The 27,213-nt window shown below is 42.6% G+C and overlaps 1 protein-coding gene and 1 pseudogene across 2 annotated transcripts in view; both read right to left on the reverse strand.

The window, feature by feature from the left end:
- Window positions 1-2,406: 2,406 nt before the first annotated feature.
- On the reverse strand, window positions 2,407-11,510 carry LOC129549367 (ubiquitin carboxyl-terminal hydrolase 11 pseudogene; annotated as a pseudogene).
- Window positions 11,511-14,143: 2,633 nt separating this feature from the next.
- The window catches only part of TNKS (tankyrase), a 159,249-nt gene continuing 146,179 nt past the window's right edge, over window positions 14,144-27,213 (reverse strand). The window contains exons 24-28 of one of the 2 annotated variants that reach the window (XM_055416541.2): window positions 26,982-27,087; window positions 26,244-26,430; window positions 24,295-24,451; window positions 20,085-20,184; window positions 14,145-18,448 (exon numbers count right to left, since the gene is read on the reverse strand). In XM_055416541.2, coding sequence (XP_055272516.1) covers window positions 20,098-20,184; window positions 24,295-24,451; window positions 26,244-26,430; window positions 26,982-27,087 — 537 coding nt within the window. In that variant the 3' untranslated portion in view covers window positions 14,145-18,448; window positions 20,085-20,097. Of the gene's footprint in view, window positions 20,185-24,294; window positions 24,452-26,243; window positions 26,431-26,981; window positions 27,088-27,213 lie in introns of both variants that reach the window. The other variant, XM_055416540.2, reaches the window with a different exon arrangement.

Here is a 27,213-nt window from a genome sequence, read left to right on the forward strand (position 1 = left end):
TTAATTGGAGGATAATTATTTCATAATATTGTGCCGGTTTCTGCCATACATCAACGTAAATCAGCCTCAGGTATACATATGTCCCCTTCCTCTTGAACCTCCCTCCCACCTTCCACCCCATCCCACCCCTCTAGCTTGTCACACACCAGTTTGAGCTCCCTGAATCATAGAACAAATTCCCACTGGCCATCTGTTGTACATATGGGAGTGGATATGTCTCAATGCTACTCTCAACTCATCCCACCCGCTTCTTTCCCCACTGTGTCTCCAAGTCTCTTATTTATGTCTGCATCTCCATTGCTACCCTAAGAATGGAGTCATCAGTACCAGCTTTCTAGATTCCATATGTATGTCTTAATATACAATATTTGCTTTTGAGAGTCTGCTTTCTGCCAGGCACAGGATGGACTGATAAGGATGACTCTCAGGTAGGAGAGGTCTATCTTAAACACCTTATGCTGCTGCTGCTGCTGCGTCACTTCAGTCGTGTCCGACTCTGTGTGACCCCATAGACGGAAGCCCACCAGGCTCCCCCGTCCCTGGGATTCTCCAGGCAAGAACACTGGAGTGGGTTGCCATTTCCTTCTCCAATGTGTGAAAGTGAAAGTGAAGTCGCTCAGTCGTGTCCGACCCTTAGCGACCCCATGGACTGCAGCCTACCAGGCTCCTCCATCCATGGGATTTTCTAGGCAAGAGTACTGGAGTGGCTTGCCATTGCCTTCTCTATAAACACCTTATAGCACAAGTGATTAGGGCTACAACCAAAGATTGCACAAGGAGTTGCCACACCCTTCCCCAACAATAGGAAAGGGGCCTGGCTCACAAAATCTTAGGGAATCTTAGAGACCTCGTGTTCCCTCATGTTCTGTTGGGAGCATGGAAATAGCAATATGCGTCAAGGCCAGGTTGAAGAAATAAATGGACGAAGGAGATATAAGGCAGTGGTTCCCCAGTGCTCATTTGGGGATTGGTTCTATCATATTCAGTTGCTACAAATGTCCCAAAGTGTAAACCAAATATGTTAGTAAACACGTATTTCCACTGTGTCATTTTTATCTAACATTATTTTGGAAGCACTCAGTTCAGTTCAGCCGTGTCCCACTGTTTGCGACCCCATGGACTGCAGCACGCCAGGCTTCCCCCTCCGTCCATCACCAACTCCCAGAGCTTGCTCAAATTCATGTCCCTCGAGTTGGTGACATCATCCAACCATCTCATCCTCTGTCATCCACTTCTCCCGCTTTCCATCTTTCCCAGCATTAGGGTCTTTTGTAATGAGTTGCTCTTCGCATCAGGTGGCCAAAGTACTGGAGCTTCAGCTTCAGCATCAGTCCTTCCAATGAATATTCAGGACCGACTGCCTTTAGGATCAACTGGTTGGATCTCCTTGCTGTCCAAGGAACACTCAACAGTTTTCTCCAACACCATAAGCAATGCAATTTGGAAGCACTAGTCAATGTAATTAGCAAGTGAAAGAAATGAGGCATGCGGTTTGAAAAATGGGAGGCCAAATTATTTGCAGATAATACGTATCTGAAAAACATGAATCAACTGAAAAGCTATCAGAAATGAGAGAATTTACCTAGTGGTTGATTGTATTAACATGAAAAAAAATCAATAGCTTCCCCATATGAAAACATCAATTTAAAATAGATGTAGTAGATCCCACTTACAATATCAGCTTAAAGATAAACTGCCTACAGGAGACTTTACCAGAGATAGGCAAGATCCAGCTGATGGACCTGGTAAAGCACCACTGGACTTGCCTGGCAGTCCAGTGGTTAAGACCATGTGCTTCCGATGCAGCGGGTACAGGTTCAATCCCTGGTCAGGAACTAAGATGGTACAGTGTGGTCAAAAACTAAAAAAATTCTTCAATGAAAAAAAAAGTCCTACTAAGGGACATAGAAAAAAAAAAAAAAAAAGCCCTACCCAGGGACATATAAGAACACTTGGAAAAAAGCTGAAGGACATAGTGTATTCTTGGATAAAAAGACTCAGTATTGAAAAGATATTATTTCTCCATAAATTAACCTATCCATTTAATATGATCTCAATCAAAACACCAACAGAATTTGGGAGGAACATGGCAAAATATTCCTGATTTCACCTGAAGAGACAAATATGCAGTAGTGTGTAGGAAAATGGAAAAAAGGAAGGTACCACTTGTACTGCCCATCTACCACTATTGTGATAAAAATAGTTTTAAATTTTTTATAGATTATTTTATTTTTTTCTTGGTAATTAATTTATTTTTTTATTGGAGGCAAATTATTTTACAATATTATATTGGTTGGTTTTGCCATACATTGACATGAATTCGCCCCAGGTTTACATAAGTTCCCCCTCCTGAACCCCCCTCCCACCTCCCTCCTCCCTTTATCCTCCCTCTGGGTCATCCCCCCATGCCAGCCCTGAGCATCCTATAACATGCATTGACCCTGAACTAGTGATTCGTTTCACATATGACAACATACGTGTTTCAATGCCATATAGATTATTTTAAAAATAGAGGTCCTTGGGGCCATCTAAGACATTGAGTCAAAGACTCCACAAACTCCCACAAGTGATTATGACCTAGCCATCAGGGAAGCCCAGGGAAACTTTTTTAACCAGAACAGTAGCTAAGGGAACTGACTCCCCACTAGTTGTCATAGAAAAGTTCAGTGGAAAAGCTCCTGCACTTGACTTTGGGGTTCCAGGCATCTCCATCAAAGTGCTGCCAAGCTGACTCTGTGTGACCCCTTGGGGTGATTGGACAACTCTTAAATTTAGTAAATTTATGAAAAAAATCTTGTACACTTAAAATGGTAAATTTCATGGTATGTAAATTACACCCCAATAAAGTTGTTCAATGATTAATACATGAAAATAAATACATATGTTCGCTGCCACAAAATTCAAAGAATGCAAATACATACAAGGAACAGTGAAAGTTCCTTCTTCTGCATATCCTTGCCTTACATCACACTTTAAGAACTTTTCAGTAACTAAAATGAGCCATTGGGTGTAATTACATCAAGACTCTGACAACGCATTTTATAAATTCAAGTGTTTGACAGCACAGGGGAGAAAACTGGCCACCCCTAAATGTCTTTTTGGCATGCAAATTATTTCAAGCTGACAGTAACGCAGGAACAAAAAGTTCAGGAAGAAACTTTGACCTTCCTCCTGAAGAATGCAGAGGACCTGCTTCAGGAAGAGAACATCACCTTAGATAACCTAGTCTGGACCAGGTGTGTAGACGGGGAGGAATCCAGCAAAGTCTGTTAAAATTCCTCCGTCCCATTGTCTCCGCAGGGCCCAGCAAATATTTATTTACCAAACATTTGCTTTTCATCTCCATATAAATTGCCTTCCTTTCCTTTGAAGTACCAAATCACTACCCCCAACATCCTCTTTTATCTTTAGCCGAAGATGGTCTTTAACTGGAGAGTTTCAGCCGTTTTGAGTTACTCAGTTTTCCTGGGTCTCTTCCACGAATACATGTCATTCAACTTTTGTGGGCTTTTCTCCCGTTCATCTATACATGTCTCATGCCAATTTTATTCTTAGACCAGTCAAAATAACGTAGAAGGGTAGAGGGAAAATTTCTTCCTCCTGGACAACAGGATAACATTTGAGTTGTTACTCAAAAGTCAGTTGTTTTAAATAGACATTAAGAGTGTACAGTTTCTGCTTTTGTTCTATTTGTTAAAAATCAATTTAATTAAATATGATATTCAACACCCTGATATTTTAATTTTTGTCAGTTTCTTAGAGGAATGTATTACAAATACGAGGAGGATTTGATAAACTCAGAATCACAGTGGAAGACTAACAGTTTGTGTTTTCTATTTCAATGATGCCTCGCGTGCATGAAGTTGTGCTTTGTACAGCTTCTTGTGGTCAGCAGCTGGGCTTCCCAGGTGGCACTAGAGGTAAAGAACCCGCCTGCCAATGCTGGAGACATGAGACAAGGTTTCAATCCATGGGGTGGGAAGATCTCCTGGAGGAGGGCACGGTGGCCCATTCCAGTATTCTTGCCTGGAGAATCCCCATGGACACAGGAGCTTGGCGGGTTACAGTTCATGGGGTTGCAAGGAGTTGGGACACGACTGAAGCAGTTTAGCACGCATGTCTCATGTGGTTGATAGGTAGGTGATGTTTCTTGTTTTCCACGTATGTGATGCCATTCTGTTGCTACTTTGGAATAATTAATACCATGTCTACATTTGCTTGGTCACCTCTTGTCTGGTATGTCCTTATACGTATCCTTTTCAAGTAACAGTTGGGGATTTATTTTTAATCCTAGAGAACACATGACCATTATGTGATAGAAATATGACTGTAGATTTATAGGTTGAATTCTGTAATTAGGGTGAATGCTGATTCTGGATATTTGCTTACTACAATGTTACTCCTTTTAAAATATAACCCATGGCTTTGAAGGGATCCAGCAAGAAAACCAAAGTGATGTTTCCACGCCCTTTTCATTTTCATCTCCCAGTGGAAAAGATTTTCTTCCAACATTCTAAGCAAATGGGCAAAGACAGCAGAGATGCTAGCAGAATGGCACACTTATGGTTCTGTCGTCATTGTCACAGCGTTCTTCATTTCTAAGATGATTGCTCCTGCTTTTAAGTTTTCAATCAGAATGAAGCACTTCACCTGGAAATCAGTCTGTAAATTTAGAGGACAGGTCTTGAATTACTGAGCCGCATGATTTAGAAAACATGTATTATTCTTGTTTCAATTTCTTCCCTTCCTACAGTAACACAGTTTTATTGAAAAAGTCAAACACATCTGAATGCTGGAAAGCAAAAATATCTCCTGAAATCCTGTATCTCTGAAACACTCACCCTCAGCATTCCATGACCATCTTTCTACATACACGTGTGTGCATATGTACACACATACATATATACACATGTGTGTTTCCATGTTCTAGTTCATGGACTAAGAGTCATGATAGCTATGTTTTTTTGTGGCTTGCAGGTGATGTTTCTTTGTTCTATGTTCCAGACAGATAGACATAAATATATATGCACACACATTTTTTTCTTTCAACAATGTCAGCCATATTGTTAAAAAATTTTTTCTTTTTACATGTCTCCCTCCACCAGATTCTGCAAACCACCACTGTTAACCATCACGTGTCCTTCCTTTTCTATCCCCACAGATTCATACACGATATGATGTGTTATATTATATGGTATAATGGTATAAAGTGCATACACCATGTATCTGTTTAACTACATATAGGGATTTTATTGGTATTTGCTTTATAAAAACAAGATCATACAATACAGTTTCTGCATTTTGCTTCCCTTGATGTACTGTGGAAATCGCTTCAACCCAATGATAAATGAGTTGATTTACTCCTAATTTCTTTCTTTTCAACATTTTTTGGCTGTATCGCATGGCATGAGGGATCATAGTTTTCCCTGACTGGGGACTCAATCCAAGCCCCTTGCAGTGGAGGTGTGAAGTTTTAACCACTGGACCACCAAGGAAGCCCCCACTTCCAATTCTTTTATGTAGATAAATTATTCACATAGATCAGTAATTTAAAAAATATAGACCCCTATATAATAAAATGCCTCCTTCTCAACGAAGTCACCTCACCACCAATTTACCAATGTTATTAGATTAAAAAAATATTTGTTACCAGATTTTGACATATTCACCAAGAAGGTATTCCAATCATTTGAGTAAGCACATGAAGGTATAGTGTTTATATAATTTCTCCCTCATCCACTGCTTTTATACCCACTCACTAACACTTGTTATACAACTTTCTGAGTTTTGTTAGTCTGAGAGCTAACTTGTGTTAACTTATTTTAATTTGCATTTCTGTATGAGATAGAGCAATTTTTACATATTCAAGAACCATTTGTATTTTTCTATGAACTGTGTTTATAACTTTGATCTGAATTTTTTTTTTTAGGAACACCCTGGCACTTTTATATATACAGTGCAAGGTACAAGGTCTCAGTAAGAGAATACACTCTATTTAGGTGCACCCCACCCCCACCCGCTGAGAACACCCCAGAATGAGGACAAGAAGGAAGAGGGAGAATCATAAATAAAGAATAGAAGGGAAGGCTGATGCTCTGAAGGGCAAACACGGGTGGGGAACACTGCTGGAAGGAGCCATGACCTCTTTTTCCCTGGGAGAGAGCAGTGTAGCAGCACAGGAGAACAGCAGCCACGACTAAGCCTGTGACGCCTGGCACAGAGCACCTAATGGGTAAGAGAACGGGGGTGGCTTCGGGGAGGAAGAGAGCCGGGACAGCTTCCTTCCTGCTGGCGGGGCTGGGGCCCCTCAGTGTACATCCATGAACCCCGACTTGGGTGGCGCACCGCAAGCAGGGGACGCCGGGGGTTTCGATGAGCCAGCCCGGGGTTGCAGACGGCGGGCCACGTCCTGGCGCTGGTAGAAGAGGATATAGGCTGCCTCGGACTCAATCTGATTCTCCGTCACAGGCAGGACGCTGTTGTCATCGAAGTAGTGCCACTGGCCGCTGTCCTTGTTGCAGGCATATGTCGTGTAGTGTCCATCCCGCAGGCCCCCATAATGGTTGGAAACCGCGATGAGGTCGTATTTGTAGAGCTCCGGAGCCGAGTCGTCCTGCGGCTTGATGACAAACTCGGAGAAGTCCAGGTCCCGGATAGGAAACTCCACAAGGGTGTCCAGCTTTTCGCGGGAGAACGTGGTGTAGGAAAAGCGCTTCAGGTGGATAATGAGTGTCTCTGGCAGCATCCACAGGTCCAGCTTCTTGGTGGCCGGCTGGTGCTGCTTGCAAGTGGGGCAGTACCAGGGGTTTTCCTTCTCCAGGGTCTCAACGGTGGTGAAGAGCTTGATGCATTCCTGCAGCTGCACTGGCGCCTTCTTCAGCACATACCCGACACAGTCGTGATTCACGTAGCCCTCAGCCTCCACCTCGTCATAGTAACGCTTCTTCATCTCTGGCTCCCAGTCGATGGCAATGTATGGCTGCACCTGGGTATCCTCGTTAAAGGGCAAGCGGGCGCTGGTCCCGTTGGAATTCACCGTTTGCAGGGTGAAGAGGTGCTTGTGCCGAGCCCTCTGCGGACAGTGAGATGCCCCAGGAGAGGTGTCCAAGGGGCCCCGACCACCGCTCGCGACTCCAGAGCTGGATCCAGCCTGCTCCGGCCCAGGGTCTTGGGAGCTGCCCCCAGACCCATGTCCAGGCTGAGGGAGGCTGTCCTCACCCTCCAGGTCTTTCTCAGCCCCATCCTCCTCGTCATCCCAATTGGGTCTGGACACATAGCGTGAGAGACGGTACAGCAGGATGTGATACAGGGCGTCCCACGAGAGCCGCTCCCGAGGCACCGACACCAGAAGCGGGTGCCCGAAGAGCATCAGGCCAAAGTAGGAACCGTTGCAGTCCCGGGCTGGGGTGCGCTCCCGCAGGTAGACAGGAAGCACAACATCCTTTCTGGAGTTCTCCCCAGTGGCCGCCCTGCCTGACACCTCGTATATGAAGATATCGTCTCGGTCCAAGATGCTGCTCAGAGACTCCTCCAGCTGGTAGATCTTATAGAAGCGGTGACTGAAGACATCGGCCACCATCATCCTTTCTGGAGACACGCCGGTGTGTTTGGCCAGAGCCACACACAGATCCGAGATCTTGCCTTTCTTGGGGACCAGGAGCTGGTGCTGCTCGGGCTTGCGGCGGGGGTCCATGGAGACAAAGAAGACCTCCATGACCCTCTTGTGGCTCACAGGCAGTGGGACACTGAGGTAGCAGAAGGGGTCGAAGGTCACAGACACATTGCCACAGTCAGGGCACACCACGGTGGACTTGAAGAGGCCGTGGAAAGTGTCCACGATCACAGAATCGTTCCACCGCTTGTGGTTCTGCCAGGCCTCCTGAGCCACCTCCTGATCGGGCCTCCCGGCAGCGTCGCACAGCTCCACGTATTCCTTCTTCTTGACGCGATTGAGGTCCTCGTGCAGTCCATCCAGGAGGAACGACAGCAGCTCCTGTGAGTCATGCAGCTGGTAGCCCAGGAACTGGGACGCAAAGTGGCCGACCTTGGTCTTGAACACGTAGGGCACGATGGAGCGGTGGTGGCCGGACCACGCCTGTTTCACCAGGTCTGCATAGGCCTCTGCAATCTCCCCCTTCATGCCCAGCGGGTTGCCGAGGTTGAGCTCCTCCAGGTAGCGGTTTTGGAGGAAGTACTCGGTGAGCTGCGGCACGTTGCTGAGACACTGCAGGGCCGAGTTCATGAAGCACGTGTTGCCCAGGTTGGTGAGCCCACAGATGCCCGGCTGGCCTTGGAAGTCCTCACCCTCCTCCGACGCTCCGCTCGTGGCCTGTGACTGCGCACTGGGCCAGGAGCCATCCTTGTTTCGGGTCTCCATGACGACCACCTGTTCGGTCTCGAGAGCCGGTGTCAAGCACTGTGACGCGGGCGTCGCACGACCTCTCAAAAGGGCCCTCCGCGTTCTTGAGCCACAGCCGGCTCTCTTCCTGGGGGTGCCCCGGAAACTGCAGTTCTCGAGCGGTGCGCAAAACAAGGTCACTAGAATCTGCGGGGCTGAGCTGAGCCGTGGGAGGTGTGGCCGTATCAGTGAGCTGGACGAGCACCAGTTCTGCTGGGTGCACTTCAGCCTTGTGGATGCTGGGCAGTTCCACGACCTTGCGTTCCGTGCGAGGCTGGTCATGCTCTAGAACATACCGGTTGACCAGGTAATGCCGAGCCCTTACCTTCCGCCAGTCCCTTCGTAAGGCGTCCGTTTACCTGGTCTTCAAAGACTTCAGCCTTGTTGATGCAGCCAGGGAAGATGCTGGAGTCTTGATCGCCTCCTTGGTACACCTCCCACTGCTCGTACCCGTGCTGCCCAATGAGGAGCCTGCACTTTCTTCCGTCTTGGAAGAAGAGCTCGACCAGAGACCAAAAGCTTGCTGCGTCACAAACTTTGCTCATTTGCAGGCGCCATTTTTTGCTTCCCCTGATTTTTTTTTTTAATAATTTTCCAGGCTTTTAGGAACTCTTTCTGTATGAAAGAGATTAGCCCCCTTCTACAGTAAGTAATGTTAGTTGCTCAGTCGTGCACTACTCTTCGGGACTGCATGGACTGAAGCCCACCAGGCTCCTGTCCATGAGATTTTCCAGGCAAGGATACTGGAGTGGGTTGCCATTGCCTTCTCCAGGGGATCTTCCCAACCCAGGGATGGAACCCAGGTCTCCTGCACTGCAGGCAGATTCTTTACAGACTGAGCTACAAGGGAAGCCCTTCTACAGTATGAATTGCAGATATTTCCCCCTGTTTGTCATTTGTCTTTGTTTATAACAGTTAAAAAAATGTATCTTTTTGAGTCTTTGCTTTCCATTCTTTTCTTATACATTCTCCTGTCTTATTTTAAAGAATACTGAGACCGAGATCATAGCTGATCACCTTGTAGGCTGGTCCCAGTGCTGAGCAAGGAAACACCAGTTTTATTTCGACATCATACATTGAGTGAGTGCCTGAGAGAAGGACTTGCTTGGGTAACTGTTCTCTCTTTCCAGTACTTCCCCAGGGTTTGAACTTCGGAGAACGGATCTACAAAATCAGTTCCTAAGTTTGAAGTGGCAGAAACATAAAGAATATTTGAATTTACCCTGTCTTCCCCAGTTTTAAATGAATTTAAAACACCAACCTTTTTAAAAATACATGTTCACACTATTCACCTCCTTGAAGTCAAAGGAAGATTAGGTTTAAATCAATTATTTTTATTTATTTACTATTTATTTCTTCACGTGCATCTCTAGGTCTCCGCTCTAAAAGAGGAAGTATTGATGAATACATTTTGGTTGTACATGTGTTTCTAGCTTTCTCTCTTTATAAAATAGATTTAATTTTTTTAGAGCAGTTTTGGGTTCAGCAAAATTGAGCAGAAGTTACAGAGATTTTGCTATAAACCCCTGGTTCCGGTAGATAAAAGTCTCCTCCATTATCAACAGCCTCTGCCAGAGTGGTGTATTTGTGACAATTGATGAACCTATGTTGACACATCACAATCACCCAAAGTCTGCAGTTTGCATTCGGGTTCACTCTGGGTGTTGTGCATTCCGTGGGTTTTGGTAAGTGTGCAGTGACATTCATCCACCTTTACGGTGTCTTTGAAGGTATTCTCACTGCTCTGAACACCCTCTGTGCTCCATTAGCCATCGCTCCCTTCCTGACTGCTGGCAGCCACTTCTCAATTTGTCTCCATAGTTTTGTCTTTTTCAGAATGTCATATAGTTGGAATCATACACCCTGTAGCCTTTTCAGATCAGCTTCTTTTGCTTAGCATTCACGTTTCTTCCACGTCCTTTCATGGCTCGAAAGTTCATTTCTTTTTAGCGCAGAACAAATATCCCACTCTCTGGAGGTGCCAGAGTTTGTTTATCCATTCAGCTGCTGAAGGGCATTTGATTGCTTTCAAGTTTTGGCAATTGTGAATAAAGCTGTTAGAAACACCTGTGCACGGGTATCGGTATGGACCTGTTTTCAACACCTTTGCATAAATATCAAAGTGCACTCTTGCTGGAACATAACGGTATGTTTAGTTTTGTAAGAAACAGCCAAACTGTCTTCTGAGCTGACTATACCATCTTGCATACCACAATGAGTTCCTGTCGCTCCGTATCCTCACTAGCATTTGGTATCCATTCCAAATTTTGGCTATTCTAATAGGTGTGTAATGGCATGTCGTTTTTCAAATTTGCATTTACCTAATGTCGAATGACGGTAAATATCTTTTCCTATGCTATTCATCATGTTTACCTCCTTTGGTGAGGTGTCTGTTCAAGTCTTTGTTCAATTTTTTACTCAGGCTGTTGATTCTCTTAACATCCAGTTTTAAGGGTTCTTTGCATATTTTGGATAGTAGTGCTTTATCAGATGTGCCTTTGCAAATATTTCTCCGTCTGTGGCTTATCTTCTCATTCTCTATCCAGCATCTTTTGCAGAAGTTTTAAATAAATTTTTAGCTTATCAGTTTCTTTTACAGATGATGAATTTAGTGCTATATTTTAAACAGTCATTGTGGTCTGGGGGTTCTAGTTCTACTTGTAAGGAACTTGGAAGGTGCTAGTCCTAATAACACGTCAAAAGCCAAACAGAGTGAAAAATCAACTCTTCTAGGATACGTAAGAGAGGTAAAGACACAGGAAATTGTTCCCAAGAATGGAGAAGTTGACAGGCAAATACAGAGAATAACAATTTACTGGAGCTGAGATTCATGAGCTCAAGTTGCTCACGGAACCAGTACTGAGCAGGAAAACAAGAACTGCAATGAATTGCTAGAGGCTGAATGTGGATAACCCTGAGAGCTCAAAAGTCCAGTGGGTCCTGGTCATCGGGGACCATGACAATTCTGTGAGATTTATCTCCAGGAGCTCAAAGAGGTTCTCAGAGTAAATGCTGCTGCTGCTGCTGCTAAGTCACTTCAGTCGTGTCCGACTCTGTGTGACCCCATAGACAGAAGCCCACCAGGCTCCCCCATCCCTGGGATTCTCCAGGCAAGAACACTGGAGTGGGTTGCCATTTCCTTCTCCAATGTGTGAAAGTGAAAAGTGAAAGTGAAGTCGCTCAGTCCTGTCCGACCCCCAGCGACCCCACGGACTGCAGCCCACCAGGCTCCTCCATCCATGGGATTTTCTAGGCAAGAGTACTGGAGTGGCTTGCCATTGCCTTCTCCGTCTCAGAGTAAATACTGGAGAAAAATATCCTTGTTCTTTAGGCAGTAGGAGAGAGAAAGGAACGATTTTGAAATAAACCACAACCTCTGTTCTTAACCTTCCTTTATGAGAACTAGCTGACCAGGGCCTAAATCAGCAGGTGCTCACTGTGTGTCCAGATCTACTCTGTAGGATCTCAGTTCTGATACAAAACTCAGCAGAAAATGCTAGTTTTCTTACAGCACTCTATGAACTGCTAGTAGTAGGAGACTCATTTTATAGTCTTTTTATTTTTGGCTCAACTGTGGGGCATGAAAAGTGAAAGTGAAAGTCGCTCAGTTGTGTCCAACTCTTTGTGACCCCATGGACCCCATGAACTGTGGGGCATATGGGATCTTAATTCCCTGACCAGGGATTGAACCTGCGCCCCCTGCATTGGGAGCATAGAATCTTAACCACTGGACCATGAGGGATGTTCCACTGGAGCCTATTATACAGAACGAAGTAATTCAGAAAGAAAAACATCAATACAGTATACTAATGCATATATATGGAATTTAGAAAGATAGTAACAATGACCCTATATGCGAGACAGCAAAAGACACAGATGTATAGAATAGTCATTTGGACTCTGTGGGAGAGGGCGAGGGTGGGATGATTTGGGAGAATGGCATTGAAACACGTATATTATGTGAATTGGATCGCCAGTCCAGGTTCAATGCATGATACAGGGTGCTCGGGGTTGGTGCATTGGGATGACTCAGAGGGGTGGGATGGGCAGGGAGGTGGGAGGGGAGTTCAGGATTGGGAACACATGTACACCCGGGGCTGATTCATGGCAGTGTATGCAAAACCACTATAATACTGTAAAGTAATTGAATAAATTTATAAAAAAAAGAAAATGAAGGGCCTGAAGCACTGGGAGGGTAAGGAGCTTCCCAAAGTCACATGGCTATTAATAAGTGGCAGAGCCAGGCCTTGAACTCAGGCCGTTTGAGGTGCTGTAATCCTATATAGTCTTTCAGCAAACTTGCTGCTCTTACACTTTGTAGCCGGCCAGATTTCTCGTTACACTTCTGCTTTCTCCTAGGACCCCAAGAGCACTTAAATATCTTCCAAATATTCCTACTAAATAACTTTGCAGAAATTATTCCGACTTGGCAGACAGAAGAGACCCAGAGCCCCCATAGACTTTCCTGGGGGTTGTGAAGCAATCTGGTGGTCCACAGCAGCCATGGTTTCCTGAAAACTCCAGCCTCTTCATGCCGCCATGGATTCGATCCATGGTTTTCTTTTTAAACTTTTTAAAACAAAATTAAGTATAGATATTTTACGATATTCTGTTAGTTTCAGGTATACAGCAAAGTGATTCAGCTTTATATATAGATTCTTTTGCATTTATGATATTACAAGGTATTATAGTTCCCCGTTCTATATTTTTGTTGTTCAGTCACTCAGTCATGTCCGACTCTTTGTGAGCCCACAGACTGTATAGCACAACAGACTTCCCTGGCCTTCACCATCTCCAGGAGTTTGCTCAAACTCATGTCCATTGAGTCAGTGATGCCATCCAAAAGTAAGTCCTTGCTATTTATTTTATATATGGTAGTTTGGATCTGTTATTGCTAAACACCTAATTTATCTTATGCTTTGTATAACATTCTCTGGACTTGTAAGCAGAATTATGAAAGTAGGGATGAACAGAATTACCTTTCAAATCAGCCTTTGACCAAGTAAAGTATGCCAAGAATCCTATTAACAAAATGAACATGTCACCTACACAGTCAGACGTTTTATTCATTATTAGCTCTATAGGACAGGTGGGGATTGGCCAACTGAAGTCCTGCACCCACCCCCTTCCCCTTGTTCTAGACGCCAGTCTTCAGAGCAGATGCTAAGCTGCAAATCTGGCAGCCAGGTCTCAGCTGAATGGGAACTGATGACCTTTTATATGATTTGTTTGTGCTGGATCTTAGTTATGGCCGTTTGGGTTTAGTTGCCCCGTGGCATGTGGGATCTTAATTCTCTGACCATGGATCAAACCTGCGTCCCCTGCATTAGAGGGCAGATTCTTAATCAGTGGGCCACCAGGGAAGTCTTTAGATGACTTTTGTAATGCCAGGTGCTCCTTCAGCTTAGACGCCCACTGTGCTATCTTATGATTATAAAATAACAAGGAAAAGTGAACCATACCCAATGACAAAGGATGACAAGTGATATTCAAGTGCTATTCTAGCCTGAGTCACAGCCACCAAAGCAGTGCCATCCCAGGAGGCAGGCAGTCACTGGCTCCTGCGCCCCACACCCCTACACGATACAAGGAGGGAGTGAGGTCTGGTGCGATAGCAGTTTGCCGGCCTCCCAGCTGCCTTGGGAGCCAGTGTGAAGTCTGTCTCCAAAGCACGTGCCCCATTGTTGTGAAGATATTTCTAAAAGGCAGCTGTGCTTCTGCTATTGCTATACCTCAGTGACTCCCATGTTGGCTGTGAGGTGAGGATAAGGCCCTTCATGCAGGTCTCACTAGAGACTTGTCCGAAGATGAGAGGGAGCTGTTGTTTGTCTTTTCTGGCAGTTTTAGGGCAGTAGCATTAAGGCTGGTCAGGTTGAAAGGAAGAAACAGGGAAATGAAAACACTTCAGAGCTAACCGCTACCCACATACTGTATACTTTAAAAATGTTTTTATTGAATATTAAACAATTACAAGTACTGTAAGTTAGACATTTAGCCAAAGCACAATTAACAGGTTAAATATAATCATAAAGATGTCTTAAATAGAAACCCACCATGCAGGCAGGTTGAGTTCCTTGATGCTCTCTTTTGGAAAGAAGAGGGTGAGGGGGAAAAAAAGGTCCTCCATTCCATGTGAAAGAGAGTGAAGTCTAGAAGAATTTACATGCTGTAAGCAATTTCCTACGACCAAATCAATAGGCTTGCCAGATTGAGTAAAACTAAACAAAACAAAGCCAAAAAGCCCAGGATTTTAAGTTTGAATTTCAGATAAATAATAATTTTTTTACAGTAAATATACGCCAAATAATGCAAACCATACTTAAGCAAAACAATTATTTATCTGAAATTCAAATTTAACTGGGTGTCTTTTATCTGGCAATTCTACAAATAGACAAATGCAAAAAAGGACAGAAGAGTGAACTGGAACTCCCTGCCACTGGCGGGTCACAGCGACTACAAATAAAAACATTACCAATAATGAACCGAAGAGTCACGACACTGGTTATGTACACAGACCAACATCACAATGAGAAAATACACTTACTACTTCAAATGCCGTTGCCAGGAAACTCGATTTCCTCAAAGCTGGTTTTGTAAATGTTTTTGAGAAACCTTGATATAAGTACCTTTTAGTCTGTAGGTATCAAAGACAATAGACAGGGTGAGCTTGAAACAATCGAAGCAGCAGGAGGTATTCCATGCACATGAAGAGTTTAAATATTGTGTCATGAATATAATGGTTATAGAGTCAAGGTCAGCTTCTAGGTCTAGGCTATTAGCCTCAAAGATTTTGGTTCCTTTCCAATTTTTATTGTTCTATTTTCTAGCTTTTCATCCTGAGCCTTGGGAGGGGCTGGGAGCATGTAAGGCACCTCCCCCTGCTCCACCAGGGTTTAACTGTACTTCTCTGCAAACACTAAGAGACAAAAAGGGGCTTCAAGAGCTGCATGCGGAAAAGGGCAGGCAGATGAAGAATAACCGAACACTCTAGATCCTGCTGCTGCGTCGCTTCAGTCGTGTCCGACTCTGTGCGACCCCATGGACGGCAGCCGACCAGGCTCCGCTGTCCCTGGGATTCTCCAGGCAAGAACACTGGAGTGGGTTGCCATTTCCTTCTCCAATGTGTGAAAGGGAAAAGTGAAAGTGAAGTCGCTCAGTCGTCTCCGACTAGTAGCGACCCCATGGACTGCAGCCCTAGGGCATGAGAAATCTGTTTGAAAAGATGGGTGGTGGGGTGTGTATGGAGATGTGAAAGTGTAAAGCATAAAAGAAAACATGAAAAAATGGAGAGTCAGAATGCAGTCACCTCTACTGTGTGAATATCATCTTAAAGGAGTTAAAAACCTCTGCAGATGTTTAAAACTGGTTACTCTGTGAGCATATTTAGTCTTGGGGAGCATGTAGAATCTTAGCTTCCTACTGCTTGTCACTTATCACTGTGGTTTATATTTTTAAATGATTCAAAATTAGCTTGTGCAACACTCACATTCTACATGGTATCTGTCACTTCGTGAGTGCTTGGTAATCCCTACATGCACAAAACTTCATGGGTTTTGAAATCATTTCTCAGCCAGAATGTTTGATAGCTGAGGAAGTTCAGATGCAGAGGAACGGGGGACGGTTTGATTCTCTCAGCTCTGCTGCAGATAAAGGAGGATTCCTTAGAAAATAGATTCTTGTCAACTAAGTTTACCAGGTGTGAGATACACGGAGATACACCCAACATGCTGACATCTTTCACATGTTGAGAAATGGAATTACAACTCTGTTTATTAGGATATAAAAGGTTGAAAATTCTCTGCCATAGTTAAGGCTTTCTTAAGAAATTTTAATTGCCTATTAATTTCAGAATGCACAAAGTATCTGAAATAGTCTTACTTTTTAAGTTTTTTTTAAATGCATTTCCTTTTCATATGCTAGACATGTCCAGCCAAAGCACAAATATCATCTTCACAATTACTTTCTTTTAATTTCTCTGTCATTGATTTGACATCAAAGAAGTTAAGTCTTTAAATTTCTGACACATGAAACCCTATCTTAATGTCAGTTTTGAGCGCTGCCTGAATGATTAAAATCTATAGCTCTAGGTCAGATAACTGCCCAACAGAAAAATACAGAAAAAAGGCTGTTTATCACAGATTATCATACAAATGGGATCTGGATATCCTAGGGGAAAGGTGCTTAAAAACACACACCACCTCTGTCTGAAACTGTTCACGGGAATCCAGAAGGTACAGGTGTTTAAGAACGAGGGTGAGCAGTGGCCAAGAACCGTTGTGCAGCTGTGAGATAGAGAAACACATACACAACTTATTGCATTCTAATGCTGTTTTCTAGCATACACCAAAATTTTATTTTTTGAATAGAGGCTATGACATTACTCTATATTACTTTATTTGCCACATTCAGGCATTTCTTGGCACATATCAATGCAATTCACTATTTTGAGAGCAGAGGGAAATTAGTGTAGCCACTAACATCAAGCTCAAAGGAGCACAAGGATGTCATTTCACACAAACATCCTAGTATTGTTCACTTATGTTACTGAAAACCTAGGAATTCCAAATCCCAAGGAAAAGATAAAAGGACTCTGGTTGTACTGCTAATATTCTGCTTAGAATTAGAACTCTGGGTTCCATGCTGTCATCTGTCAACAAAGTGGGCGAATCTTCTAAGCAGAGAACATGAGGCCTACTACCTGACTCTGGTTATGAACTGGAAACTGAGGTACAGCCACTGTATGTATGCAAGACTCAAGACAGAGAAAGGAGGCAAATGAGTGGGGTCAAAGGTAATTGCTGGAGCTAATCCTAAATCCAGATTAGCAATCTGGGGAAAAGGGAAGGAGGCCAACAGCAAGGAGAAAAGTGCCCAGTCCAGACCACTTAACTGATGCCAACAGCTAGCAAACCGGGCCATCAGAGCTAGAAGCCCTTTGATGTTAGACCTGCAGTGGGCTGGCGGAGGGTCTGGATTCTCTCTTCTATGTGGTTTGGGAAACAGAGGGGCCACTCAGGGGCGGGCACACTGGAAGCCCTCACTTCCTAGAGTTTCTGTAGAGCGTGTACAAGAAATTAACTGCATTTTAGTCTAATGCCATGCTTTTAAGTCCCAAAGGGTTTTTCACACTACTGTGGGTGGAAATTCCAAATGCAATCAATTCTGCTAACTTGAAATGTGCTCAGGGTAACCTTTGGTTTTCAAGTTTTGAAAAAATGTATTTGGCTCCTATGAGATATTGATTACCTCATTCTTTTCAGCAGATGAATAATATGTACACATTCCTTCAAGAACTACTACATACTCGAATCATTACAAGACAAGAAGCACAGCAAATGTCTTCCTTACACAGTACCTTTACTTGGCACACAGAATGTCAGATATAACATTGGCAGTTTAAATACCGAACCACGGCTTAGCTTCTGAAATGTAAGGCTGAAGTTTCAAACTGGCACACCCATTAACCTAGTTAGTGTGACGGAAACGACATATAACCACAGTTGAGTGGGTAGTGGCTTATGTTTTTAATGAAGCTATAAAGCTTTTGAGATCCATACCATATTCATCCTTTTACTTAACGAAAAATCACAGCTGTGTTTACCATTTTAAACTATATCTAACTGGAGGCAAGTATTATACACTTTCACAGCCACTGAAAACGACACAAATGCCAATTCCTTCGACCCACTGTTACGAACACAGCAAAAAAGAAGGAAGGGAGGAAAAAAGCCCTCTTCATGAATATCAAACTTGGGAGCTCTGTGTGGAATTCTAGTGCTATTAAACAAGTAGCCAAGACACAAACACCCAGCTTGGGTCACTAAAACTTCAATAGAAGCAACAACTGAGGCTAATTCTTGATTTAATTTTGAGGACCCATGCAAGATTCAGCTATAAAACTCAAAACTAGTTCCCGATGCCTAGTTCTAGCATTGGACTCCAGCCAAAAGGAAAGCAAAATGTGTATTTTTAAGACCCTATTCTAGAATCTTTGCATGTTACCATTTTATTTTTCTTTAGGAGATTAAATGAAGTCACAGCTTTATCAACCTGCATTAAAAAAACAAACAAGCAAATTAGTTTTCAGGACTGTAAATTGAAATGGCAAGTTTGCATCACACTGTTTTTCCTTTTTTTCCACCACATGTATATTACTTTGCTTTGAAGCTGAGTAGACACATAGCATGTCCAAGTAAATATGTTAATGCACTCAATTCAATCTTCAGTTAAGATGAAAAGGACAAGTGTGAGAACTGTCACGGATAATTTTTTTTTTTACAAGTGTCAACATGCACTTGACATATGTTGAGGGAAAAAAAGCAAAACAAAGCAGTGATTTCAAGAAGAAACAGTATGACTATTTCTCTCCTTTCATTTAAAAAACAACCGAAAGAGCTTTGGTTTCCATTTTGTTCTCCTCATCTATTAAGCAGTTTGAGACAATGGTTCAAAAATTTAGTGCAGGGACCTATGTAAACTATCTGAAGCACCTCACTCAAAATAAACCCCAAATCTGGAGCAAACAAAAGAGTTCTCCCATTTATGCCTATCTCGTGACTAAACAGGATTTGAAGCCCAGCTTTCTAAACTAGAGAAACAATCAAGCAGTATTTTTGTGATTCTGCTGGAGTATGGTTAACTCCATCGAATCTGGAAGTAAGGCAGCTGATTCTGGACGAGGGTTCTGGGAGTGCGGGTTAAGTGAAGGGAAGCAGTGTTATCTTGGAGACATCCTCGTGGTCCTTTGCTGCTGCCATATTTTCGCACCTCAGGCCCCTCACGCGTCTTAATGATGCTTCTGGATTCACAGGCCTCCCAGGCGGTCTCCCCTCTGAACGTCACCACAGCCTCTCACTGGCTGGGCTCTTCCTGGCCCTCCAGCACCGTCCCGAACGCCTCGGAGGCAGGCCTGCGCTGGGAAGTGCGAGTGGCTCTCATTGGCTCTCATGGGCTTCGACTTGCTCTGAACCTGGGAGTTCCTAAATCAGGTGGATGCTGGGTGCTTTCCCTTGTAAGATGGCCAGTCATAAAAGGAGACTGAAATGTGGCATTTTTCCTTTCCATCTCAGTTTACACTGATAAAAGGTACAGATAAAAAATAAATCAGTGGGGGAAAAAACTGGACACTAAAAGCCTTGCTCAGCTGGAAGCTCGGGTTATGTCACTAGTGATTTTAGTCAGTGTGACTGTGCAAAATATCCTCAGGAAGGCTCGGGCTCATTTTCAAAGTAAGCAACAACAATGATAGCAACAAAAAGTGGATGATAAATGCTCAGAAAAAACTAAAAAATGAGCCCATCATATGTGTATATTTATGATATACACGGGCCATATGTAGAAAAGCAAATGTAGTGTGTGAATTGTGAACATTTGGGAAAGTATTGGTTATGTTGTCTTTTTTCCCATTTCCAAGTCTAGATCGAAGCAGTCCTGTCTTAGCGATGGATAACTGCAATGAAAATGAGCCTGAGATATATTAAAAGGCCGCCCCTGTAAACATTTCCTCAAAGGGAACAGTAGCAGTTGAGTATGTATCAGTTACTCATACTATATTCATCACTATCGCAATGCTTTATAAAAGACAAACAGCTTATTTCTAGGCTGTCAGGGATTTATAGAATATTGATTTTGTTGCAAACAATCCACTGTCATCCAGGCCCAGGCTGAAATCCGATCCGGCCTTTACCGATGGGCATTCACTAGGTCTTCTGCTCTGCGGCTGTTGCGGTCTGTGAAGGAGCTTCCGGCTTCATGATCTGGTATGTGATCAAATACTCTGGGTATGCCTGGAAAGGACAGGAAGAAAGCATTATCACTCTTTGGGCAGGTAAGATACTGAAGCCCAGCTTCATGTGGACGCTTCAGAGGCTGTTGGTCATAACCCACACTCTACATACACTTGAGAGCCTGCAAAGGCCAGCTAATTCATAGGTGCCTGGACAGTGAGGAGGTCCACTTTCATCTCTGTACGAAAACCTGTGTAAACCCTGTAATCCTAGAATTGCTATCATGTTATTTCACCTCTGAATACTGTATATTCGTCACACCACATTTATGCCTCCCTAGAGAGTCACATGCCATAAACCAGAAAACTAAGGCAAAGAAAAATCTTTCTCATGTCACCTCGTGGATTGCTGTCACCTAGCATTTTCAAGGAAAGTCGATGACAGAATAGTTCACTGAACTGATTTCAAGTTAATCACAGACGATGAGGTAACCCACTGAGCGAGGAGGGGGAAAGGCGAGGTATGCGGGTCACCAGCAACCTAAAGGCAAGCATGTGGTTGTGACAAGCTGACTAGTGAAAGGCAACTTTGACAGGAGAGAGAATGGCTCTGAAGAGGAGCCTCTACCCCATCTTCTCTGACCCTTTGTGTGACACATCCTTTTGCTTCTAGAAAAGTTGCTTAAGCAAAGGAATCGGTAACGCAAGTGTTTGAATTTGGTAGTATGGTATTTTATATTCCCAACACATGTAAAATTTAGGCAGATTCTAATGGTACGAATGACTTAAAGATCCTTTTCTGAGTGTTTCTGGTTCCTACTCATTAGGCTACTGAATTGCTTCTGTGTATAATGGCAACCCACTCCAGTGTTCTTGCTAGGAAAATCCCATGGACAGAGGGGCCTGGAGGGCTATAGTTCACGGGGTCACAAAGAGTTAGACACAACTGAGTGGCTGAGCACATAGTTTGAGATAGGAATTAATCATATCAAAGTCCAGAAGTAGGCTTAAGGCAAGGGAATTACTAAAGTTCAGGACCAGAAAGGCCCAGAATAGACCAACAAACATCATTTCCTATCAAGTCTTACTCTAAACCCAAGCTGGTTCTAAGAGCATAGAGCATATTTTTTTAAGTACTTAGAAGAAAAGATTCAACAACGACTTTTAGTAGCCAAATTCCCTGTTAGCTCAGTTGGTAAAGAATCCGCCTACAATGCAGAAGACCCTGGTTCAATTCTTGGATCTGGAAGATCTGCTGGAGAAGGGATAGGCTACCCACTCCAGTATTCTTGGGCTCCCCTTGTGGCTCAGCTGGTAAAGAATCCGCCTGCAATGTGGGAGACACTGGGTTCAATCCCTGGGTTGGGAACATCCCCTGGAGAAGGGAAAGTCTACCCACTCCAGTATTCTGGCCTGAGCAATTCCATGGACTTTATAGTTCATGGGGTCACAAAGAGCTGGACACGACTGAGTGACTTTCACTTTCAGGAAATTCTTAACTCAAATCCTTAATGCTATAATTTAAACTCAAGTGCTTTTAGTTTATTCTCCACTGAGATGAAGAAGCATCATGCTCCCCTGAATGATTCTGTATGTTTGAAAACCATTCTACAAATCGTTCTGTTCCGTTCTCCAGGTTACGTTGTTCTGCATTGTTCATATCACTTCAGTAAAACAGGCCACGTCTCTGTAGCTGTCAATGACCAGAGAATACTTCCTCTATGTCTAATTAATGTGAAGCTTAAAGTACAACATACAAAAATATTCCTGATATTTTAAGTCCAGTCATATATTAAAATTGGAACTATTTTTCTTTCAAGTACAGTACAGTTAGTTTTCAATATATCTCTTCAATTCTAAAGAAAGAAACAATCCCACCAATAATAAATAATGTTCCTCAGATCAACCCTCTGAATAAAACATTTACATGTTCTTAAAAATGGTGATACTAAAGGTGAAATAAGGCAAGGTATAACTAAGCGGAATGAAAGAAAAGTTGGCAAAGGAAAACTACCATAAATCAGGAGAAATTGCTCATGGGCAATGACTCAATTAGTAGACATTATAATTAACACTGTCCATGTGTTACCTGCATATGGAGGCACAGGTGTGCTGCCCTGAAACAAAAGAGCTTATCCATTTTCAAGGTACTTTTTTTTCTTTCAAATATGATGTGGACCATATCATTCTTTAAATTCTTCTAGCAAGAGAATTTCAATAAGTTATCAAGTCACAGTACTTGGGAAATGGTTAAAAGATCAGCAAATACTAGACATGTAAACCTATTATTTGTATCTCTTATTTCTTTCCACCCAAATGTGAATGAAATTCTATTTCCCGCAGCTAACTGACAAGATCTGGAAAAGTGTTCAGCAGAGAAAACTGTAATCACCCATAACCTTAATGCCCAGAGATAACTGCTCTTATGCTTTGGTTGATTCTGTGTTTAGCAAATAAAACGGAGACACGTTTTTAAGTCACAGGCACACAAATATACTAACATTCATTTAATCATTCCCTTTTTGCTAAATAGTTTGTTTAAAATTTTCATTATGATAATCGAGACAGCAATGAACATCCTTCTAGGCACTTTTTTGGGATGTGACCGTCACTGATTTTATCTGAAACAAATTTCTGAAGGTAGAATTACTGAGTTAAAGTGAAAATATTTTTTCTAGAAGCTGGGCATTTCTGAAGATTTGAAAAGAAAAATCTGACAAAAGTATTCTTTGGTAGTTTAAAAACTCTTTATTTCTAAACAACTGCAAACTGGTATGTTAGGTTGTGAAAATTAAACTAGTACCTAATATACCTGTATACGCTTTCTAAGTTCAGTCTCTCAGTCGTGTCCGACCCTTTACCTACATCCAAATATTGTTAAGGTTTTATTTATCCTATTTGTTTTATCATGTGGACTCTCCCCCTACTTCTCTAGACAGACACACAGAGAGATTCAGATATGTTTCTCCCTGAGTCATTTCAGAGTAAGTAATATACCTCGTCATGGTTCTTTATCCCTAAATATGCCAGTATTTATTTCCTAAGAATAGGGATATTCTCATACATAAATTTTATACTGACATAATACATTTTTTAACCTACCATTTATATTTCAATTTTTACCTGTGGATCTAATAACGTCCTTTCTCTTCTAGTACCAGATCTACTTTGGGGGGAGAATCTGCAGTTAGCTGTTCTGTCTCTGGCGTTTCATTTAACTTGAAAGCTTCCTTCCTCCCTCTCTTCCTTCCTTCCTTTCTTTGTTATCAGTATGGAATCATAAATTCCTATTCTTTCCAATGGTGTAAAATTTATTACTATACTTATTCTGATGTTCAAATTATCTCAGATTTGGCCACTGGGAGCCACTCTGAGCTGACTTTGTGTCCCTGTGACATGCTCCCATCATTGTTTTTGAGGACTTCACTACTTTCTGGTGTAACAAGTTCCTAATCTGCTCCAACCCTGGAATTAGCTGTTTCTTCAAAGATCCTTCTATGGGGCATGGTATTACAGGCTAAGATCTGGGCTTGAGGAGTCCTCATTGCTACTGTTTTTTTTTTGCTTTCAGCAGACAGTGCTAAGAAATACATGCACATATGTACTCATATATATATATATATATGTGCCTACACATCTCTTGTTCATAAACCTATACATACATATACTTACATGTGTACAAACATATACACATTTACACATTTACTAGAAACCATTCGTTCCTATCAATACCTCCAATTTCTGTCCGTCCCTACAGTCATTCTTAACCTTCCCTCATTCCATATTTACGTCTCTTCTTCCCCAGTGAGAACCCAGTTCCCAAAATCAACACATCAACATATTTACTCATTTGCTTAATCCCAGAATACACCTGAAAGAGTTTCAAATCTTTGCCCACAATCAACAGATATAAATGAAATCCAGGATTTGTTTGCAATTCTTCGCTCTACTCCACACCTAACCTGGGCCAAGACTATTGGAATATAATAAAACATTGTTTTTGTGTATATAGTTAATCTATTTTTTCTCCTTTTCAATCCATTTGAAAATTCAACTAAATTCATATTTACATTATTACATTACATGGTTTTCATTCATTCTAACGTGGTCTTCGCACTTGGAATCAACTGTTTACAGTAGCCTGGTCTCGCCTATTTCATGAGCACCATACCTGCTCTCCTCTGTAGATGACGTATTCAGCATAGGCCAGCCCATTCACACTGGGCCTCCCAATGACAGAGTGATGGCCTGGCGGGGCATGGGCCATTTTCATGGTGCTGAACTGCAGAAAGGACTTGCCAAGGGTCACTCTACAGAAAAGCATTTGCCTGAAGAAAAAAGCAAAGCAATACTTTGAAGGAAGCTTTAAATCTTAGAATGGTATAACTGGTAGGTTTATTGATTTTTTAAAAAGATAGTTAATGTAAGGCAAGCTAATTACAATGTCATTTTTAATTTTATGAGTAGGAACAGGATGAGATTTGAAATACTTATTTACTATAAGCAGTTAGCAGGTTCAATAGTTCCACTTAAAGTGGTTTTGGTATGGTTTAGAAATCAATCACAGATAACACCTGGCAAGTTTTGACTAGTGGGAAAAGACAAATACTGGTGAAACTGCATTCTGGAAGAATGAGTGTGGATGGATAGGAGGAAAGTGAAGAAAATAAGCAGATGGCAGCAGCGTCTGAAATTAAAATTAGGTTTACTCATTATGAAGATGTAAAGTCTGAGATGAGATAAAGAATAATAATAAAAGTGGATTATATATAAAAATACTTAGCTTCAATATATGGCCAGAAAGTTCACTACCTGAGTGAAACATGAATTGAGGCAGTTGTTAAATGGAGGAAAAGAAAGACTGATTGGGAAGAAGTGTATTAAATAAACTAGGCACTGGCAAACTATGGGCCAAATCTAGGCTGCCACCTGTTTTTGTAAATAAAACTTTACTGGAACACAGACACATTCAATACAGGCTGTCTGTAGCTGCTTTTGTACAAGCACAGAACTGAGTCACTGTAACAGGGATCCTACAGCCTACAAAGCCTAAAATATTTACCACTGTGGCCCTTTGAAATAAAAGTCTGCAAACCCTTAATAAATACTTGAACATATTAATAGACAACTAAGCTATAAGATTTGGTCCTACTGTTAACTGTAAACAGTATTCAATCAAGTAGTTTTTAAGTAATGAAGTATGATCTGTGTATTACGACTAAACAAATATTACCGTGAATCAAAACTGTGCTGCTGCTGCTGCTGCTAAGTCGATGCAGTCGTTAATTGAATCCTGCCTGGGCTGGCTTTTTTAGTGTGATGCTACTGGTGATGTTGGCTTGGCATCAACTGTGTCCTCTTGTAGGTCCCAGAGGAACAGGCTTGCACTTGCATTAGAAGGAAGCTTTTTGAGCTCCATTTCCACACTGTGGTGGCACTACAGTGTCACAGGACTCTGCCTGCTCAGCCTGCTGGGCCCACTGCCAAGGCTATACCCAGTGTCCGTATGTCACACAAAGTGTGACCTGACAGCCCTCGCTTCCTGCCTTCTGCCTCCTGCCCCAGGGCATCCTTGTTGCTATGGAGACAGGAGAAGATGCAGGCCCTGCCTAGCTGGCTCATGTCTGCCCACCAGCTTGCCTTGTGCCTGTGTGCGGCCTGCAGACGCAGTGGCCCCAGTGTGGGATACTAAAACCCTGCGGGGCAAACGCTGACCAGGAACAAATGAAAGATTCTGCTTGTTTAGAGAGGTTATGTGCTCCAGTTCAAATGTGATTAGTGCTAGAGGTTCCTTGTTCTCCAGAAATAATTTTCAATCTTGTCCTGAATCTGAAATAAGTAGAGTGGAGCCCAGGGAGAAAGTCAAGATGGGAGCTTCGCTGTAACCTGACTGGCTTTTCCCAGACAAATACCTGGCTTTTACCACAACTGCTGTCGGCTCTGCTGTCATTGCTCTGATTAGGGCAGGGGCAGATCAGATATTCCTATCTATCCCCCCAAGATGGTCTGATTTGTTAGGAGTAAGAGTGAGAATGACCTGTGACTTCTACAGAGCCTGAGAAACTAACCTGGTCCATGACCGGAGGATAGCAACGCTTACACAGCAGGCACGATGCTCACCTGTGACATATATAACACGATCGGTCTTTGTGCGTGGGACAGCCTGTTCCTCCTCCGATTCCATAAACATACTGGTTGCTTTTAGAAGAGTTTTCAGCAAAGTAAATCCCAGCACCAAACATTCCTCCTATATATGCGTGTCGCTCATCAAACCCTTTATGAATAATGGCATTAATGAAAGGAGAACCTAAAAATATAAAGACAGATCAGTTTTGAGCACTTTCTAGACTCTCCATTAGCTGCATACTATCTGCACTTGGCAGAGTGACAGTAACTATGCTCACATGAAAAGTTTACTCTGTAGGATGGTCTACGATACATAAACTACTATCATGTGCTAGAATTTTACCAGGGACTCACAGTGAGATTTCAGATAGCAAAGTACAACGTAACTTTGAAAATACAGATTATTTTACACCCCGTATTGCTTTAAGCAAAAACAGACAATCCAATAAACTAAAACAATTATGCTGAACTACAACAAAAATAGTGTTTCACCATCTAGATGGCTCAGCATGCAATTTAAATTCCGAGACAGTTTCAGATAAATTATTTTCATTGTACGTTCCTTGGAAAGCCCATACGTGTAATGCTTTAGAAAGCTGGTACCAACGTGTAATGAAAAAGATAAATAAATAAAAGCCATTTTTAACACAACACGAATACAGCCAACAGCACAGGCTTTTCAGCGTCCCGGCGTTTGCACACACTCAGAGCCAGCGGCCAGCGGGCGCTCACCGTGAAACAGCATGCGTTCGTTGTGGTGGTTGTGGTTCTCCTCAGACACCTCCTTCTGCCTGTGACAGAAGCGTTCTCTCAACTTCTTATTCACGACTTTTTGAATCTTTAAAGATGAGGAAGAAAGAAGCGAATCAGTGAAATGCATGTTAACTGGCAGTTTATAATTGAAAATAAAAAGTATGCTTTTAGGGATGTTCAATTTTTGTTTTGTTTGCTTAAAACATTATTT

The sequence above is a fragment of the Moschus berezovskii genome, chromosome 26, assembly GCF_049115385.1.
Source record: "Moschus berezovskii isolate FMDL1 chromosome 26, NW_MosBer_1.0, whole genome shotgun sequence".
Classification (NCBI taxonomy): Eukaryota; Metazoa; Chordata; class Mammalia; order Artiodactyla; family Moschidae; genus Moschus; species Moschus berezovskii.